Below are 21325 nucleotides of genomic sequence, written 5' to 3' on the forward strand. Positions count from 1 at the left end.
GGTTACCTGTGGCCCCCCCCATACCGGTGGCAGGGGCGTTAGAGGGGGATGTCTGCTGGCGTAAGGCTGGGAATGGGGAACAAAAGGCAGGGAGGGGCGGGGGGCTTTCGATGGACCTCTACAAGCGACGGCGTCTGCAATGTGAGCGCAGTGTGGTGCTCTCTGGGAAGTCCTTAGGCCATGCATTATTGGCTGTACCACGATACCATGCAAAGAGTTAATAATGTGGACGTTCTGACTGCGAGCTACTGGTACTTGAGCATGTTTGAGGCAGGCTGCAGGAGACCCCAGAGGCAGCCACAGCACGAGGCCAGGCAGTGAGATGGATTGCATGGGGCGGGGGGGCGGTCTGGCTTACCCTAAAAGTCCCCCTCACACTTAGCCCACACTGAATCCCTGGCCTCACACAGCTGCAAGGTACACAATAGTAGCAGGGGGAACAAGAGAATGATAAATATAACAAAGCGACAGAACGATTGGTATATATTGACAGAACACCTCATCATCAGAACATCATACTGTAGATATAATGTGGGGTTTGTCTGGCTAGATTTCCACGCCTGCTACGCAGTGGGATAGAGAGACTAGACTAGTGTGAACTGTTTAAGCCTCTGACCTACCTCTGCCGAGCGAGGGTCTGGGTAACACAGATAAACAGAGAGCACATGATGAATCTAATGGCAACTTCCAAACAAGCAGGACGAGCTATGCTTCTCTGATGTTTCCACACATTACCAAGAAACATCATCACATAACACAAGCAATGAACACATCGGTCAGGAGCTCTGCTCAGAAAATGCTATTTACATTGCATCATGTCAGGCATCTGTGTCTAAAAGGCAACTTTTAATCATTCAGACATTCGTGTGGGGACAGTCAGTAAAAGGGGACGGGCGCTGTTTTATATCTACTGTGACGAGTCCTACAGAGTCCTACACTCGTCCAGCGTCTCCGTTGGACAGAGCCACAGCGAGTCTGAGAGAGGGCCGCTGCAGCCCCACCTGTGGGGGTGGCGGGGGTGTTGTTACCAAGGGCTGATGATTACCTGTAGACATGCTCTCCCCAGGAGACAGTCCATCCAGGAGGCCCTGCTCCAGGGGCTGGGGAACTGGGGCCATGGCCAGGCCAGTGAGCCCAGGAGGGACTGTGGGCGGCTGAGGAGGGGGCAGGCTAGGTCTCTGCCTGGGCTTAGGGGTGGGCCGAGACTTGGTGAGCGTTCCGGTCAGGGAGGGAGGGGAGGAGAGGGAGTGGGGCGCCCCAAATGGGGTCTGCCCAGGTGAGGATGGGGGCACTAGCCCTGGAGGGCAGGCCAGTCCATAAGGGGAAGGGGTGCTAGGTGGTGTGGGAGACAGGCTGACCGGTGACGGCTGACCTGTGGACTGGTCGGACATCCCGCCTGACTGGCCGTAAGGGACCTTGGGAGGGACAGGGGCCAGCTTCTTGGAACCTGTAAGCACACAACACAGTGGTATTACACAACACGTATTCCTGTTCAAAATGTAAATACTTAATACCTCAGTACCCGTGAGGTGCTGACCTTTGTGCAGGGTGTGGGGACTGTGCTCCGTGGAGTGGGGGGACTGGCTGCTGCTCTGCGGGCTGCTGCTGCTGGGAGGGACTGTTGGACCTGCCACCTGGATGCCTTTGTGTCCAGTTACAGGGGAGAGCTCTTTACTCTTCAATGAACTGAAAAAGACAGAAAGACATCAGTGTTCCGATATCAGCCACTTAAACTTTAATCATTCTAAAGCACATTTACATTCTTAACTGTCCTCATGCACATTGCCTCAGTGCTGCCACCACCACCACCACCACCACCACCACCACCATCATCATCAGTATCATCATCAGTATCATCATTAATGATTGTTTCACAATGTTTAAGAACCCGTCAACACGATGTCAGGGGAAGCAAGCCGGTGTTTACAGACCAAACCGCAGCACATCTTTATTAGAAACCTTTTATTTAAACGTTGTGAACTCAAATGAATCAAGTATCAAGCAGATGAATCCCTGAAGTTGCAAATCTCTCGGCTTGTTTAAAGTAAACCACAGTAAATCGAATATCACCGAGCAAATATATCAACTATTCTGACTGGAATAATGAAAATAGAGAACATCGTCACACAGAGACAGTAAACTTTCCACAAGCATTATTATTACTCATAAAAAAAAAGCGCACATTTCTGTAACAGTTAAAAAAGAAAAGAGCAAAAAAATCGTCAGTTACAAAGAAAAACTTTAAGCCCTTTCCTCTCAGCAGACACGGAAGCTGAGTGATGTGAACCAAAGCAATTTTATTTTGAGTGACTGAACCAGAGCTCAGCCGGGATCTGAACTGAACTTACAAGATCTCAATCTGTGTAAAAGAAATCCCCCGAGCTGGAGGAACTCATTCCAGCATTAGAGAATAGAGAGTGTACATTTTGGAAGCAGACGTACCATTAATCTATGCTCATAAACTAACTTTCCTATGCATTAGGTTTGTTTCCACACATTACAAAGAGAAGGGAAATTGTGTAGAAAATAGAGAAGAGATACAGCGTATGACAAAAAAAATTAAACCTCTTTATTCTAACTCTCCTTTTCAATAACTCAGCGTACCTTTGTAAATAAACTGAATAGACCATAAATAAATATTACTCCTAAGATTATCAATATCTTTATTGATTGTGACCTCAAAATCCATCTAGATTTTCCAAGCTTGGCATTAACTTTCTATGTGTCTAAGAAATCTTCATTGGTGTTAAATGTATGTAGACAGTAACGGTAATAATATTTAATATATTGTAATTCTTTCCTCTGCTCTTGAATTTTAATTGCTGTGTTCTTTTCTCACTAATATAATTATATCTGTAATTAATGTCTGCAGCAAGGATATGCTTGCAGTAATAAGATCTACTGTAGAGCTGCTACAAATACAAGACTAAGCCCATGAAGTCTCACCCACTAAGAGCATCCACTCTGCAGCGAGTCGTCACATTTAGGATTATGTGACGTCTAATTAACTGGGATCTCCTGCAGCCCCTTTGAGCCGTGTGCCTCCAACAAATAAATCATCTAAATGGGAACTCATGGCCTTAGCGGATCCCCAGAAGGAGCAATATCAGGCGAGCTTATTCTGACGGCTGACAAAGATTTGCAGTAATGACTCACGCTGTATTGTGTGATGGTAACACTGAAGACTTATGAGTAAGGAAACTGTCTCAATCACTCAATACAGACTCAGCTCCTTTGGTTTAGCTGTGCGATGCTGATTTTGTATGAAGATATTCTTCTATCACGGAACAGACACTATATTACTAACCTTGTTAACCTTCAGCTCCTTACAAAGCTGTTTCTCCTGTTGGTTAGTAAAACAAATGGCGCAGACTGTAGAATAAATACATCCATATGCTAATGGTAGCCATATGCAGCGTTGTACATGTATTTATCATCTACTCCATACCAGCATCATATCCAGCGTTATATAAGCCAGTAACATCCTTAGTTGCTAGGCAACCCCATGAGAGGCAACCCCCGACAACCTGAATGTTACAGAATCTGAGATATGTAATTTGAAGGGGGAGGAAAAAAAAGCAAAAAGAAAACATGAGCCAGCGAGCTGGAGGAGAGGAGAGATACAGCTGCCACTCTGTGATGCATCCATAGTGGCCATGGGTGTGTTGTATTTACCTAGTCAGCCTGGGGGGTCCTCTCTCTCGGACACATGGACAGGCAGCCCACGGCGGGGGCGGGGGTGCGGACGAAGGGAGGCTAGGGGGGTTGCCAAAGGACTGGTCGTGGCGAGTTAGTGCCAAGGGGGTTTTGATGTAGAGTGGTGAGGCATTAGCATCTGGCGGGGGCGCATGCGACATGTCGCCAGGCGGACTGTGCTTGGGGAAATGCAGGCAGCTGGGTTTGGGGTTCGAATTGATGTCAAGTGACGAGGAGGAGGAGGACGAGGAGGAGGAGGGGGGCGGGGCGGGGGGCGTGAAGCCAGACCAGCGCATCGGGGGCGGGGGTGAGGCGGGGGGCTGGGACTCTGGACCCGGTGCCACGGGGCGAGCGCAGGGCGGGGGTTTGGGATAGAAGTGGTGGGGGAGAGAGTGGCACGAGGAGATGGGGTAAGGGGGGGGCGGCCGGTCCTCCCCTGGGGGTGGGTGGGCATGAGAGGTGTCCGGCCGATTGGGCGACACGTTGTCTGAGCTGTAGATATTAAGAGAATAGACAGCACAAAAAAACAGCTCTAGTGATTGAACAGGGAGACGCATTGGAGTGATATAGGAGAAGCTGCTTGGATGATTAGGGTGTTAGGTGTTAGTTGGTCCGAGCCAAAAAACAGAAGAGAAAAAAAAAGTTGCATTTAGGGTGGGTGGTGGTCACTGAGCTTAGCACACAGTCAGCTTGGTGCAAATACAAAGACAAGCACAAAGAAAGAGCAAAGGAAAAATATATATTGCCAAAGGAAAAGAATACGGTGTGTACGCCTCCCTCTGTGATCACCTTGTGTCTGCACACTGCATGGAGCTGTGAGGATCTGTCTCTGAAGCCAAAGTGCTGCTCTTCAGCCCCCAATATTATATAAGGCTGGCCCGGTGACTGAATGTCCTCTCAGCTGCTGCATGTGGAAACCCTGTCGGCCTTAATCCTATACGACTTGTTTGCATTGCAGGTCCTGCAGTCGGCCCAGGGCAGTGTGGAACAGACACAAAACCCTTTCATTGGCTGAAAGAGCCACAGGAGAGGAGGGGAAAGCCGGCCAAACTAGAAGCTATATTATCTCTCGTCCGCCACACGGGCAGAGCCGGCAACCGTGAGGTGATTATTCATGTGTTCAACTATGATAATCATTACAAAAACAAAAGAGGAAATCAGTCAGAGTGTCAACAGAAAAGGAAAAGATTCAGGACCGAAGCTGAGGAAGCAAAGCCACGACAATGGGATACTGGAAACGGCATGCTTGCAAGGAGTTGCAGATTAAAGCTTATTGTCGAGTACAGAAACTTCTACACAATGTTTTGACTAAAAGCCTTCAGAGATAGAGTCAGGAAATGTCATTATCTTATTGAAAGTGTAACCCACAGTGAAAACTCCCCAAAAACAGGAGAAACTGAGGAAATGCAGAGAGTGAGAAATCATAAGAACGACAACAGAACTCGAACGTGAGGGTGATGATGACAGAAATGCCATAAAAAGTGAACGTTTGATTAGCACAGCCAAGGATCTGGATCACACAGAGTGTGGAAGCCGATGATGGTGATGATGATAACGTTAAAAGGAGCCAACGGATGAGGAAGAGAGGGGGACGGCGTCTCCACGGTGACTTACCAGAACCTTTCTGCAGGGGGCGGTGTCGCGGACGGGGAGGTGGTGAGCTCGCCGGGCTGCTCGGGGATGAGTGTGTCTGCGGGGGAGCCGGGCCCTTGCAAACCGGGAGGCGTGGAGGAGGTCTTGCGCGTCAGCGTGGACGAACCCTTACGCGACACCCAGGAGGTATCCATGACCCGGACGCCCATGCTGGTGACACACACATACAGAGGGGTTATTCGTGAATATGGTAAACAGAACAGCACGACAAGGGGAGTGGGGGAAAGTAAGGAAAGGAGTGGTATAAAAGCATTATACGATACCTTTGTATCTTCCTAATGCTGCGTTAGTAGGGGAGAAGAGAGGCAAAAAGGATATGATGTCAGAGGTGATGCAGAGATGGTTCACAACACAGTGAAAAGCTTCTTTTTCCTAATCAAACCTATTTATTCAGAGTAGACGCTCCTGAACTGTTCATAACTCTAAACAGATAAAAAGCTGGGTTCGATCACCTCATATTGGAAGCTCCTGGGCTGCAGATTTAAACTGATGCCCACAGTGTGATACTACATCCTCTTTCCTGACGGGGGCATTTTGAAAGTATTGGTTTTACTTCTGCTGGTGATTTTCCACCGGCTGGATGAATGACTCAGGCCAGGTGACGTGCTAGCCAGACTGCAAAGGAGGAGCTGGGTGTAGGAGGACGGTAAGATAACACTGGAGAAATATTTCCCGAGAAAAAAACAAACAAACAGAGGTAACCGGCCGCTCTTTCTTTCGTTGCCATGGAAACAATGCCACTCAAGGCAATTCACCCCCCCATGTGTTCGAGCAGCTTTCATCCTGATAAATCTTTCTAACAGGGAATGTAGTTGTATCTGCTGGAGTTATTGACCGGTGACACCCCACAGCTCTGTGCGGCCTCCAGAGGCTTCTGATTCACTGGAGCGAAAACTTTAGATTACAGGATGTGTAAATACTTTGCCAAAGGTAATGGATATTTAATGTGCCGGCATCGCTCTCGTCAAATATAAGAATTCAGTATCAGATGCGTGAGAGGAGGCGTGGGCGGCGAGTGCGGGAGAGAGTGAGAGGTGGGCAGCAGGAGGATGCGCTCGGCATCATACCCGTCCTTCTTGTAGAATTCCAGCATCATGTTGTCAGTGGCGACGCTCAGTGGGCGTCGGCTCTGGTCGTGCTGCTGCTTGCGCTCCGACTGCTCCATGTCCGGGGAGGGCATGGAGCTGTAGTTGGAGTTGTGGTTGGTGTGGATGGGGCTGCCGTAGCAGCCGGTCAGGTTGAATTCAATCTCTGAGGGAGAAGCAGACGAAGATGGAGTTTCAGCAGTGTTTATGAGTGTGTGTGTGTGTGTGTGTTGTAAATGGAACTCTGGATTAATATAATTTAACAAGTTTATGTCATGTCATTTAGCTGACGCTTTTGTCCAAAGCGACTTACATTTTTAGAACACTCAGCATTTATGAGGGGCCATATTAGGGGTTCAGTATCTTGCCAAGGACACTTAGGCATGCAGATGGGATAGAGTGGGATTCGAACCAGCAAATATGATTATTGTATGATAAATCTTGACATAAAAAATAACATATGTAACAAAGCATAGTTATATTTCATTGCGACAGAGTATTAGGGCCATATTGAAGAAAAAACTATTCTTGAGATAACTAGATTTCTTGTAGGCTAATGTTAATAAAATAAAGTCACAATTCAATGATATCAAAATCATAAAATTCCAATAATTAAAAAAAGACACTCTGTCTGGGTCCAAAATTTTAATTAGCTCCCAATCAAGTTTTTCAGCAGAAACTATGCAACCCCTTTTGAATATCACTCACATGTAACCAACAACAGTGTCGAATTCAACCACTACCCACGGCCACGGGATCAGTCTTCAGAATAGACATAGTTTCTAACTGTATCAATGTGGTGTTGATTTGACAAAAGATTAAGGACTTAGTTATTTTTGACAAGATTCTAATTTATCAACTACTGTGTATTACTGTTTCTTCATGTATGCTTTTTGTTGCTGTGTGTTTTAGTGTAGGTAATCATGTAGATGCCACAATAATAATAAGACTTCTTCTAGTTTTGATATCAAACAAGTGAATTCATATTATAAGTGTCATTAATGTAAATATTTTAAATGATTTTAAGTGGGCATTCTCTCTTCAATAAATATTGTTGATGAAGTCTAAATTGCTTGATGTGTTAATTTGAGATAAAATAGGTAAAAATCTCAAAAATATTAATATTTAAATTCAATAACTCAATATCTGTGACTGCAGATAAATAATGCTAATTTATATGTGGTCCAGCCCGGCTACAATATCACATATATATTATGAAATCCCCACCTCCAGGGAAGAACCAGTCAGCATGCTGGATAATGGGCTCAATGATGCCAACAATCTGCAGGGACACGGTGGTCATCATCTCCGTGATGTTTCTGGTGGAGAAGAGAAAAGACTCAGCTACAGTACGAACATCCTCCACCAAGTTCAGGTAAAATTAAAAAAAAGAATACATACGGTTCGGTGTGTGTCCACAGCAGGTTAGGACCGAGGACGATCGCCATGTTACCGGGAGTCATCTTGTTCGAGTCTTGATACTCACTCAGCTTAGCTAAGAATTTCACTAGATATCTGCAGGATTCAAATGAATTGTTGCATCTCAAAATCCTGCTCAACTCATTTTCCTCAACTGCTCAATTAGATCATCATTTTTGTGACACCTCCCAAACTGAGCCACCCATTTCCCTGTGTGGGAAAGTAATGTGCAGCAGCGGTTTAACCCTGGTCATTATTTACAATCATTGATATTGCAAGAAACCAATTCTACTGCCTTCTGCTGGTGACAGGTGAATATCAGCATGTCTGACCTGCGGCTGCTGTTACCTCTCTTACCTGCAGGTGGTACAGTTTGGACTGAAACTACATTGCTTGTCTGTCCTTCTTATTACTGCAGTGGGATCATTTGCAAATACAGGAAATCAGGGAAAGCATCTGACCTGAAATTGTTGGAGTTGTCTGTGGGGAGTTTCTCGCACGCTGCATTTAATGCTTGGAGCCTCTTGTCCATATCTTGAATGCTGGAGGAATAAAGAAAATAAATCATTATAGTTTCTAGAGTTGCTCTACTTACTAATAAATGTCCCCATTTTTCATTTTGTCAGTTCAGACCCTCTGTGTGAAGACTATTTCCTGTTTTTTCATTGTGGCCAGTGGTATAACTTTTAATGAGGAACACAAACTGCAACTCACTTGGACGCCTGAATCCATTCATCATAAAGTTCAGTGGTCATCAGTGGCTCGGGGAGCTCACGGAGGTAGGACTTCAGAGCCCCTGTGTGTGTAGAAAACCGGGTGAGCGTAAAAGAAACAACAACTGGTCAGCTTTGTGCGAATAGAGAGAGAAGAAATGTTTTCTGTCTTCAAAGCACGGGTGAGGCCTGGCCCCCCTCCAGGAATTGCCACTCCCATGGCTGCCCAGCACAGATTTCATGTTAATGTGTGAAATGGAAAGCAACGGGAAAATCACACTGAGGGCAGAGCTGGTGAAGACTGGTCGTGTTTTCACCCCTGTGCACTTGTTTATTAGTTTCTTTGAAAAATAGATTACATAAAAAGGTAGCTGACGGATTACCACAAAACTTGGGGGAAAGATGTGTCATGGGTCGGGGAAGAACCCAGTTAATTTTGATCCAGAACAGAATAAGTGGAGTAGCAGGATGAGGAGGCCGATCCAGGAATGTTTTCTCATTGTCTTTAAAATTGTGAGATTGGAGTTTTTTCCATTATTTTAATAATTCATGGATCTTGATTAAAAAAAAACGTACATATAGGCTCATTTAGTGACTTAAATCTATGACTGTTCTTTTGTTCCTGACTTAGAGTAACAGAGTATCAGGGTTGTTGTTGTTATGGGAATGGGTTTTGTTTCGAAGCGTCTGTGTGGGTGTAGTTCACCTGCGATGGCGTGCGGGTCACACGAGTACTCCTGCACATCCAGAACTCCACAGTCCAGCGAAGCTTTCAGCTTCTTCAGCTTGGAGTTTGACGGAGCCACTCTGAAGAGGCCCTGCCGCCCACACGAGGAAACACATCATCGTGTGTAATTATCACATCTAACGTGACCTGCGCTCAAATGATGCACCGAAGTAACAGCCTCTATCGTTGTGCACGTGACAGATGATGAACGACACGGGTTGGTGCAGGAGAAACATGAAGGCCATACTTAGACTTTATCACTGTCATCCATTATTCAACGCCTATCAGGGGATTTTGATTGGTCTAATTACCACAAACAAACAGGAACTTTGTCAAGGTGATAAATAACCACCATCCCACAGGCGTTGTACTGGTAATGATTAAATATCTCACAATTTTAATCCCACATACAGTCTTGTTTCCTATTCTAAAGATGTTGCTACAAGTCCTTTCACTATTTCTCTATTTCCTCAATATCATTTCATTAGAACCAATATTAGCTTAAGAATAGGTCTTTAAGTATGACAAGGATACAGTGAGATCAAGTCAGGTTATAACTATATATATATATTTTGGAAGACAGAGCAGGACTGTTCTTATAAGGTCCAGTATTTGCCCTATAACCCAAATATCTCATCTTATAAACAAAGAAACTTCAGGTAAAACACACAGAAAACTTTAATTCTGGGACCTTTAGTATCTAATGCTTTATTTAAATGTCAATCCTTCTAATAATATCACATTTATTAGGTAAAATGATGTTGGTACACTTATGCATGCCTGACTGTGATTGGTTGTAGTAAGGATAACTGGGTGTGTATTTGGCAATGCACAACAAAATGCAAAAATATAATGCAACTTATGTATATTTGCCTACATTTGAAGTAAAAGTTAAGTGTATATTTACATGTGTGTGTGTGTGCATTGCACTCTACCTCCTCTTGCATGCCACACTCCAGCAACATGGTGACACAGGCTTCGATGGGGAAGGCAATCTCTCTACCACTAATGTTCAGGTGATCCTCCAGAGACTTGCCGTAAGACGGCTTCTCCACCCACGCCTCTGCAACGCAAAACGCACACACACACAACAAATAAGCCCTCAGTTTGGTTTAGTGCTTGTAAGGCAGCCATATCTGAAATATGAAGGTGGGTAATTAAAGGTTAATGGGGTGGTTATGTGACACTTCAGGGCTATTAATTCCATTACTTCTCATTTTGATATTGCTTCAAGAGCAGAAATGGAACAGATCTCTCAACGATCACGCAGATACACACACACCCACACAGCCACACACACACCGTGCATGACTCACCTTGGTGAGCTTTAATCTGGGGCAGGATGCTGTGAAGAATTTCTAATGACTTCCTGTGATATTCTGCCTGTGTTTCTATCAGCTGCAGAAGGAGACAGCAGGAAACAATAACAAACAATCCATGGCCAGTGTGTGTCATACAATATAATGCAACTTATGCTTTTAGATCACAGAAAACCAATATCTGATGAGATTCTCCACTGGGATCATAACTTGATTCCATAATAATTATGATCTAATCACATAATAAGATAAACTATACTTACTGTCTGGAAATAATTTGCATAGTCTATTTCTTTGGCCACAAAATTGTACATATCTGCTGACAGCTGATCCTGAAACAGAGAGAAGATGAGAACATATAAGCGATGACTTCAAGTCCCATATAGCTCTGAAACATCCTCCTGGCTATGCGGCCTATTTGTGTCTATACATGCAGTGGGGTTAAAAATCAAATGTAGAGCAAAGGGACCGGAGGAAGGAATAATACAAGTGACTCTGATTGGTGACTCACCCTGCAAATCTCCATCCGATTGGCCGCCTCTTCCATCTCCTCTCTGAGGGACTCGGCCTTGGCGCCTGGCTGCAGCGTGCTCGGGTGACTGGACGACTTGGACGACTGGTGAAATCTATGGGAATTCAAAAGATACAAAGGCCACTGCGTTGAATAGGACACACTTCCCGCAGACACGTTTCAAAAGCTTGTTATTATAAGCCTTCATCTAAAAATGTTATGAACAAGAGCAGGGGCCCTCACCTTGTCCGTGAGGAGTCCATGTCCAGGACAAGTTTCGCTAAGTGCTTCCTCTGTTTCTGGATGTTGGGGATGTCCACCTACAAAAGGAAATGAAGCGTAGGATTACAGTCAGCTCAGATCAAAGTAACAGGCCTTTTATGTAAATCACGACCGCACTCGGCTTGCCAAAAGTGCGGCCCGGTAATTCAGTGGAATCGGGAGGGTGCTGTAGCTAAATTGGTGCATTAAGCAGCAGCGGTCCCCCCCCCCCCCCTCACCTCGGCGAGCACGTAGAGAGGCTCCACCACGTCTCTCTCTATCTGGAACTCAAACTGGATGAGCTCCAGGGCCAACTTCTCCTCGGTCTCCCCACACATCTTCAGCATCTTCCTGTTTGGTGACAGACAAACACAAAGTCGGAGGCCATCAGATACAATTCAGATGCAGACAAGGGTAATGGGGACACCAAAGAATTCAATAGCCAAATCAATAATTAAAGATGACCGTGTGTGTGTGTGTGTGTAAGGGGGGGGGGGGGGGGGGGGATGTGTGAGTGTTGGCTTGTTAACTACACTGACTTACCCCAGGAGAGAGTCATCTCCCAACACTGCAGCCCCCTCTACCAAACACTGTGCCAGGATCGTCAGTGGTAGTTTCTTCTGTTAGCAGAGGAAACAATAACTGTTATTAGAGCTTCTGTAAGAACTATTAAACATTATCCACAAGCGTATGTCACAGTCACATCACCACACTTCACATCATTTGCATTAGTTGTCAGTGTCTGAGGGAAGGATGGATGCAGGTACTCACAGACGGTGACTTGACGGACCTCTTCTCCACGTCAGTGCCCTGCTGACCCTGCAGGCAGGCAGTGAGCTTCTTGTGAGTGCTGTGTGTCACCTGCTTGACCAGATCCAGACGCTTCTCCACCTGCAAGAGCACACACACACACATGCATAAGTATAAACACTATAGTTACAATCTACAACTAGAGTTTTTTTTATTAGAATTAAGATCAAAACTAGAAGATGTGTACTCCTTTAAGTGTCTTTTCCAATGATCAGATATGGAAGTTGACAGGATTTAATGTGGGCCAGAAAACTATTCCAGAGTGTGGGTGGTAGCAACAGAGAGAGCTTATGTCAACTTTGCTTTTAACGCGTTAGAGGGCGACCAAAAGGAAACAACTTTGTGAAGATGACCTATAAGAATATGGAATTAAAAGGTCAGTAATGCATTGTGGATGCTAATCATTGAGGGCTTGTATAAAAAGCTGGAGGGATGTATAGTCACTTGAAATGAGCAACTTCCAACCATTGTTTGGGGTTTTAGTAACTAATCCTGGAAATGTATCATTTAGTGCAATGATTGATGAATTTGATAAAAAATATGAAATTAAAATCTCTTTTGGGTGGCATCCCAGACTGACTGAGTATCGGCGACAGACAGTGTGAGATGATGGATGGACAATAGGGCAGAAGACAAGCTGTTTACTTTTACAGAATATTTGCTTTTTCTTGTGAAATACTGGAGAATACATCTCTCTGCCACTAAGCACTGCTCAAATGAGACAATCAGAGAGGGAAGAATCCCTCTGTTATCTTTAAAAATGCACACAACAACTTTATTCTGTGCAGATTTCACTCTAAGGAGTCAGAGCACAAGACAAGTTGCAACCATGGATTTCTATTGTGGTCAAACACGACCATCATCATCATCATCATTATTATAACATGAATCCCACCAGTTAGGAAACACAGCATGAAGAATGACAGCAAAGCATCTGGTCTGCAGGTGTTGTCCTTATCTTAATAAACACTTGCACATATTCACACACACATTTAAAAATAACAGCTTACCTGCAGAAGGTCCTCGCTCAACACCTCTGTTTTTTCTGCCCTGTAAAGAAAACAGTGTGCAACAGTTAGAAGATGAGGGGACAACACAGAATTTAGCTGATGCTTACATTTTCATACTGTAAATAAGCAGCACTGCAGATCCCTGATAAATATCGGGTATCTCTGAGTATTGATAAGGTCAGGGAAACCAAAAACTGTCAAAGTGATTGAGTTTTTAACACATCTGCTTTCAGGTCACACAACACAGCCAGAAGGTCTGAATGTGACAGATCACAACATATCATGCCCGACCTATTTATCAGTTGACTGGTCAAAATTAGCTAATATGAGCTTTTCATATTAAAAATAGCATTTATGTTTGCAGATATGAAAAGTTGTATCTTATTACAAAGAATTTGTGCATTTACATTTTATTTGAAAATGTTATGTTTTCAATTTCTATATATTTTGTATTATAAAGTTTATGGTTAAAGCGCAAGTCTCAATTTCTTCATGATGGTTTAAAAACAGCACCATAACAACTTCTGATATTTTGGTCCATGTCAGTTAGGCTCTAATATACAAAATATAAAAAAAATCTTACGAATCTTTTTTTAATGAATCACACAAAGAAATTACATCATAATAAACCCTCTATTGGTTTACAATGACGTGTTAAATGTTGTTTGTCACTGTGATTTGAGGCATGCAAATCTCTCATCCAAAAATATTTCATAATATTGTGTCTTTGCAAAAATGTTTCTCGTTGTGAAACAAGGTCCAAGGTGTTGTGCACAGGTCTCATTCACTGTGATGTTGACCAGTGCTCCAGAGTGGCTGCACTCTCCATGCTCATCCGTCCCTTTGGAGCATGAGAGTGTGTGAGTGCCCGTGTTTGAATGGTCGTGTTGCTAATTATCTAAGATAATACATAGTAACTACATATTAATTATCTGGCAAACATTTCATGCTGTAAACCCGCTGGAGTGGTCCAACCCCTGAGCATGAGTGAAACAGGCAGGAATGACGGCGAAGGCCACTGACTCAAATCTGTCAGTTCCCACCGAGGAGCCTCACGTCCCACTGTGAATCAGACTGGGGACTTTGCCAAAGTCTGAAAAAAAGGGCAGAGCTGCACTGCCGATGCAGCAGATTAAACTACTCATGCAGGGTAGTGATAGCTATAAGCTATATCTATATCTATATATATATAATAAGGTGTCGGCTCAGTCCAGAAAGCTTACATCTAAAGATTTTAGTTCTTTGTCTGAACTTCTATAATCCTTACAGCCTTCTATAATCCCATAAAATAAATCAAAAAGAGGACATTTTCCCTTTGGAGTAGCTCTAATACAAGTGAATTCCTGTTGGATTTGTTTTCCAGGGACATATTTGGACACACAACAGTAGATATATCTAAAGCAACAATCCAGGACCTATCAGGAGCATCTAATCAGAGCTGAGGAGAACATGTACTTCCTGCCTGGAAGAAAAAGGGCCTGTAGTCTGACAGGGGAGGGGCCGCTTTGTCAGACAGGCTGACCTCTGAGGGGGAGTCCAATCCAGACATGCAGACCCCCCAACAACCACCCACTGGTGTACATACTCTCTCATCACTTCCTCTTCCTGTCTGCACAACCTCTTCCTGCTATTGTGCCCTAGCCATGCCAATGCCAATCACAAATAGCTTTTTTTTTGGTATCATTTATTCAAAAACAGCTTCTGAATGTCTCTTGCCATTGCCCAAGACAAAGGGGGAAATAAACCTTGGTTTGAGCTCCATTATTCATCAGTCAGACAAAAAAACATCAGCAGCACAGAATTAAAATGCTCTTTCCATGTTTTTGTTCATGTGAAATGCTCTTTTCAGGTCTGTCAAATGAAAACTGTCGAACCAGGCCTAGCAGCTCTGTGTGTGTCCTGTGGTACCCATGTTGGAGAAAACACAGAAAGGAAATATGCTGCTTTTGATTAATGTTGACATGCATTCGTGTACACATATTCCATAAATTGTTGCCAACGACTGAGAGCTGAGCTTTAATTATGTCAGTTATTAGCATCCTTGGTTGTCATTGCCAAGACGTGCGCGTCGAGCCATGGGAACTGGGTCAAACCATGTACGAACCGATGGAGCTAATCACAGCCAGCCTCCTGGAAAACTCCTCTTCCCACTGGGCTAGGAGGAAAATACAGGAAATGTGTGTGTGTGTTTGTGTGTAGTGCATGCATAAGAAAGAGAAAGAGAAAGAACGACAGAGGAGGAAGAAGATTTCTGGCGTGATTTTCAGGATAAGTGTGGTAACAGATTGCCGATTACATGACAAAGTGGGACAAAAATAACCCGAGCCAGCACTAAAGTTTGGCACATTTTTGCCGCAACACCCCGACAGCCTCTAACAAAACCTCTAAAACTTCACTTCTATAAAAAGACCTTGCAGACAAGACTGTCACACGTGTGAGCTGTGGAGCCCGGAGCCCTGCAATGCAGCTGTGAGGCTCGTCGCTGCCTATCTGGCCTCAGACCCTGGCAGCTGAGGGACCCTGACAGGGGCCCAGCAAAGCCACAGGACAAATGGGACAGGGGCTCTCCAGCAGTAACGAGGACGTGGAGGAGCTACTCTGAGAGTGATGTTTGGCTGAGGTAGATGGACAACCTGTGAGGCTCTGTGCCCTGGCTGTCTGTGTCAGGGAGCTCCGCTGAACAGCAAAGCCTTCACACCTTCTCACTGTGTGTTTGTGTGAGTGTGGGGGTGTTTTGTTCTGCAGGCTTGTGACTGAGGGAACACACACTCCTGACAGTTGGTTAAATAGAAAAAAACAACTCATGTTTAAAACGAGGGAATGTGACTTTAACACACAGACATCTAGTGCCCTCGCTGACGACAGCTGATTATGACCCGGACATCAAACGGACCGGAGACTATCTTCAAACGCAGCAAACCGTCTTGCTCTCTGAGCTTGTTTGTTTTCAGACAGTGGTATTTCCTCTTAGGAGAGCAACACTGCACATCATCAGCCTGCGAGGACACAGCGATAGGACACATGGAACACAGGGGTTATTGAAGTAGCTTCACCCTGATATGAAGGTTAAGGTTTGTTTAGTACAGAACAAAATGAAAATGACAAAGACAGTGCAAGCGTAGTCAGAAAACCCAGTGGGGTTATTTTAAAGCCTCTACTTAAATATATGTAACACTTCTATCAAATCAAAGTATAAGATGTGTGTATTTGATTTGGATAAGTGTGCAGAGGCATTCAAATGAGTCTTTGCCACCTGTGATTTAGCTCCTCTAAATATTATTGAAAATTTACCTCTGCTTTTGAGGACTCTTGGAGGATGAAGATCTGATGATGTCAAGTTAAATGAAAGTGGACATGAGAATTTGTTTGGGAGTAAATATTGAATTGCTCAGGAATTTTACCTTTAGTGGCATCTTAAAAATAAGAGCAGCTGAAATATATTGATATCATAAATAGTAAGAAACTGAAATTTCCCAATTAGGAGAGCAGATTGGGTGTGTGACTCTGATCGGGTTGCTATCCTAACAAAATACTTCTGGAGGATCAAGGTTTTGTGCAGGGCAGCAGGAGAGTATACTCGCCCAAACTAAATTACAAAGAAGCAGAAGATCTTGGAGATGAGAAGAGAAAATCTTATCAGCAAATACTGTGCGGGGCTGAAAGTAAACGCTGGCAGCCACGTGGGCGGCGTGTTCATGGAGGAGGAAGAAGACTCTGCCAGGTTTATGCCAACCATCTGCCACCTCGCATGCATCCCTTTACCTGGAGCTGCTGATGACTCAATACTGGCACACACACACACACACACACACACACACATAAGCACACACACAGACACACACACACACACACACGCACACACACATCTAAGAATATGCAGGTTTATTAGCTCAAGTCAAAACGCTGAAATTGATCATATTCAAGCTGACAAAAGGATTTCTAAATCTTGCTTGATTCAGGGATTCGTCAGTGACGAGGATGCAAATCTGTGCAAATACGGACGACAGCAGATGATTTAATTGTTGATCCAACTTTTAACCCGGGGGATGAAAATCCAGACTTTGAATAACTTCCTCTGCACCTCTGATGGTAACACGAACAAATTGATGATGTGAAGAAAAGCCCTGAATCCGCTGAGCACATCCGAGCGTTTGTATTTACAGCCGGTCAAAGACGGAGATGTCATTTTTCTGTGTATGTTTTTCTCTGCGATCTGAAATATCCTCAGTCGTTGCAATTCCATAGCATAGATGCACCAAATGCCCAGTTGACCAGTTCTGCTGCACATTTCATACAAATATATCTCATGTAATATATATTTCTAATGTTGGACAGCCGCATGTTCAGCACCCCCCTCCCCCACCCCCACCCCCCAGCACTGTGCATGGTTTATGAAAGCATGAATAATCAATGGTAAACTAAATCAAAGTGCGAAGAAAAGAAAATCGCAATTCTTGAACACCTTACCACGGTCGCTCGCCAACTGTCAGATACAAACTGTTCAGGTCTTATTCAACAAAGAAGAACAAGTGGTCGTGCTCTGGTTTGTTCACGCTGCTCGCCCGGCTATCAGAAGCACTGACTCCGAGGCCTGGAAGGGCTGTGTGTGCTAGATGCTATAGGTCCTGTCTGTGCTGCTAGGGGAGGGTACTGGAGCAGAATGGTGGCCCTGGGCCTCAGCAGGGCACCACACGGCCTGGAGCGCTGGCATGAGATCCGGAGTCAACCACACACACACACACACACACAGCTACAGAAACATACTGTAGTCATAGATATTCTCTCTGCTTATTTCTCCAATGAATGATTTTTAAAATGTCTTTATTCAGACCTTTGCATCTAGACAGGGGGGGGCACTCAGTTTCTTCCCGAGTGACAAGACAGGGGGCTGATGGGACGCCGGTTTGGTAAAACAGAAAAACACACTTACTGTAGTTGTCCAGTAAACTAGGTCACAGTTCTGTTAAGTATGCAAGAATAACTGTGAGCGGAGTGCACACACACACACAACATACACAGAGTACACACGTGTCCAGAGATGGAGTGAATGAGAGAGACAGGGAGAGAGAGAGAGAGAGAGAGAGAGAGAGAGAGAGAGAGAGAGAGAGAGACTGTGGCATTCAGCAGAGTTTCACTGGAAACACAAGCAGTGAGTTATCTCTAATAACTTTATTTGTGGTGAATAATCTCCGTCTTGGCTCTTTGACTAAACTGTTCTTTTAAACTATGCATCAGCGCAGGCACACACACACACACACACAGACACACACACACACACACACACCAACACACACACACACACACACAAATGTAATGAAATGTCCAGTAAAGAGAAAGTGTACCATCATGAACCACTATCTCTCGGTCGCTCTATAATCTCTTTCAGCCATTTTTGAATATTTAACAGTTGGCCCGGCGAAGCCACACGGATGTGATAAAAACAGCTAATACCAAATGAGCGTTTCCAGGGCAACCAAGGCAATTGAAAGATTCTACATCCACCGTATAGACAAGGCTGCTGGAGAATCATCTGTTATAATTTAGGAGCAAACACTATTTAGAAAATGTGAAAATGAGAAACTAAAGGGAAATGAGGGGTAAACAAACAAGGAAAATTGTTATTAGTGGATTAGTGCTTCCTGTTTTGAGCCTATTGGCATTCCTGAATGGAAGGAAGTGGGCATGTTGATAAGGAGTAACCTGTCTCCAGGACAATGTGGTTATTTCTAACAACAGTGGCACTCCACTCAGCTGTACTCATTTATAGCTGTTTATTACTCAGATTTATGCAGCAGATAATTGCATGTGTAGTAGAAAGGCCTCGGGCTGTCGGCCACCAAATACTCACGGTACTTAGGAGCAGTACAGTACACTGTGAGAAAGAAAATTAGCTTTCAAACTATTTTCATAGCGCTAACATTACACAACAGTTCAATTTATGCAAATGTTCATCTTTAGGAAAAACACTGATATGACTCGCACGGCAGAGTGAATTTCCATTATCATTTCAAACTGTTGATTGCATAAAACAATTCGCAAATTTAGCCCGAGATAAATATTTAAACTGGACGACCATAATATTACTAATATTTGTCGTTCAATACTAAATCTTCTTTGGACCCTTATCTCGCTCTTGAAAGTCTTGGGGCGTGAATTGCATCTGATTCATGTGCTGCATTTCAGTCCGGCCCGGGGGTCACTTCCTGTTGGAGATGATATTCCGAGCAGCGGACCAGGTCGACCCTGACACCCATGACACATTGAACCCACTATAATGTGTTGAGATCGAGCAGCTGTCCCAAACACTGTTGTTGTTCCATGTTGGTTTTTTAACTGTATGTGCTTTTATACACTGGGACTGAGTTCTTAGTGGACCACTGGCACATGGTCTCTTTAAGAGGTTAGTCTGGGGGGGGAATCAGAGAGAAGCGGGGCTTTCTGTCCGATATTACATCATCTATCTTTTGATGGCCAAAAAAGGTCCCTTGACAAAGGCTCTTTATCACTAACTCTACCCTGCATGCTGTCTCCGAGAGGCACTGATGGGGTTATGGGAGGGTTATCAACACTGATCTCTGATACTAGCACAATTACTCCAAGGGCTCTGGCTTTAAATAAAGAGGCCCAATCAAGAATGACTCATGGTGTCTGATCACTGCATGATGACTAATAAAACTCTTAAAGAATGTGCTGCCAGTGAGTGCACTTCTCAGACGAGAGGTAACAACACGGCAACACAGAAGCTACACAAAAGCAATTGATAAAATGAAGGCCAGTCGTTCTGAGATCTTCACAGCGTTGATCTCATCTACCAAGCCAGCGAATGTGAGGAGGAGGAAGAGGAGGAGGAGGAGGAGGAGGAGGAGGAGGAGGAGGAGGAGGAGGAGGAGATGCTGCATTGGCATGCAACAGGGTCTCCTCCTTCATCTCATGTTACCTGTCAGCTACCATATGCTCTTGTAGAGTCCCACACATACTGTGAGCAAGCGGTGCACATGTCTAGGATGTAAAACAAGGGGGGGCGTTTTATTTTATGTCGGCAAGTAATTGTTTACAAGACAAACATGTTCAGGGATTCATGCATAGATGCATTTAAACTCTCTCTTCTGCGCCGAGGCTCTAATGCATGCTCCTACTGCATCATCGCACTGTCGGTAGGAAGAGAAAGAGAAACAGAGTAAGAGTGAGACAATGTGGGAAAGAGAAAGCATCCACAACGAATCTACCAGCTCACCAGTGGCTACCATTTTAAGATAATTGCATTGTGGAGTGCATGGTGAGCAAAAGCCTACCCTGAAGGCACGAGGAGAAATAATGCTCTGACCATACAGTCCTTGTATCGTCTGTCATCACACAGGTCGGCGAGGCAGAGTGTGAAGGTGGGTGGGAGGCGGGAGGCTATCGGAGGTTAGGGGTAGAGACAGTATTTCCTTTACATGTATAAAATGGAAAAAATGTCCTTCCCCCCTGTCTTTCATGTGCGTATTCACTCCCTGCAGCATAACATATTCTTACAGACTTTTATCATGGAATTTTTTTAACCGGATCGCCCCAGACCTAGATAGGGTAGTGAGCTGGGAATAGAGAAATAGGTCAAGACAAATGGAGGGTGGGAGCTGGCTGAACCAAAGTAGTCTCTTTCTGACTTGTTCCGTGTGCATGAGGGCATCAAAACGATTACAAGTGTGGTATCTAGAGAAATGCAAATAATCTAGTGAAGTTCATTAACCTTGCTAATTTTATCGTCCTTGGAAAAATGGTTTGAAAACAGCTGAGGCCTCAATCGCTGCAGAAATACAACAGGTTAAGAAAAACATAAGAAAATAGAAGCACAAAACACAAATTCTGACATTATTTCTCCGACCTCACAGAAATGTGACACTCTTGTCTCTCCCGCTGTACCACAACATATTATATTCAAGCCATATAGAGTATGCATGGCTGCACATCCTCCAGTATGAGGTCTTGCTCCGCGGAGGCTATTGGTCGAGCGGATGATCACGTGACGTGGATCTCTCCCGGGCAGCGGCAGCAGCAGCTGCAGACTTGGAGAGCCAGAGGGGTGCTGACACAGCACACCTGATCGCCAACCCCCCACTGAAAGAAGACCTTCAATCTCCC

General features: G+C 44.5%; 1 protein-coding gene across 1 annotated transcript in view; it reads right to left on the reverse strand.

Annotated features, from left to right (window-relative positions):
• arhgap44a (Rho GTPase activating protein 44a) overlaps nt 1-21325 on the reverse strand; it is a 28569-nt gene that overhangs the window by 3761 nt on the left and 3483 nt on the right. The window contains exons 2-21 of the mRNA XM_053444279.1: nt 13205-13244; nt 12156-12275; nt 11928-12004; nt 11624-11735; nt 11367-11443; nt 11124-11238; nt 10876-10944; nt 10610-10691; nt 10229-10356; nt 9273-9384; nt 8568-8649; nt 8315-8395; nt 7836-7949; nt 7662-7753; nt 6417-6600; nt 5613-5630; nt 5311-5499; nt 3676-4188; nt 1538-1686; nt 1046-1447 (exon numbers count right to left, since the gene is read on the reverse strand). Coding sequence (XP_053300254.1) covers nt 1046-1447; nt 1538-1686; nt 3676-4188; nt 5311-5499; nt 5613-5630; nt 6417-6600; nt 7662-7753; nt 7836-7949; nt 8315-8395; nt 8568-8649; nt 9273-9384; nt 10229-10356; nt 10610-10691; nt 10876-10944; nt 11124-11238; nt 11367-11443; nt 11624-11735; nt 11928-12004; nt 12156-12275; nt 13205-13244 — 2756 coding nt within the window. The remainder of the gene's footprint in view (nt 1-1045; nt 1448-1537; nt 1687-3675; nt 4189-5310; nt 5500-5612; nt 5631-6416; nt 6601-7661; nt 7754-7835; nt 7950-8314; nt 8396-8567; nt 8650-9272; nt 9385-10228; nt 10357-10609; nt 10692-10875; nt 10945-11123; nt 11239-11366; nt 11444-11623; nt 11736-11927; nt 12005-12155; nt 12276-13204; nt 13245-21325) is intronic.

Source organism: Pleuronectes platessa, chromosome 16, assembly GCF_947347685.1.
Source record: "Pleuronectes platessa chromosome 16, fPlePla1.1, whole genome shotgun sequence".
Lineage (NCBI taxonomy): Eukaryota > Metazoa > Chordata > Actinopteri > Pleuronectiformes > Pleuronectidae > Pleuronectes > Pleuronectes platessa.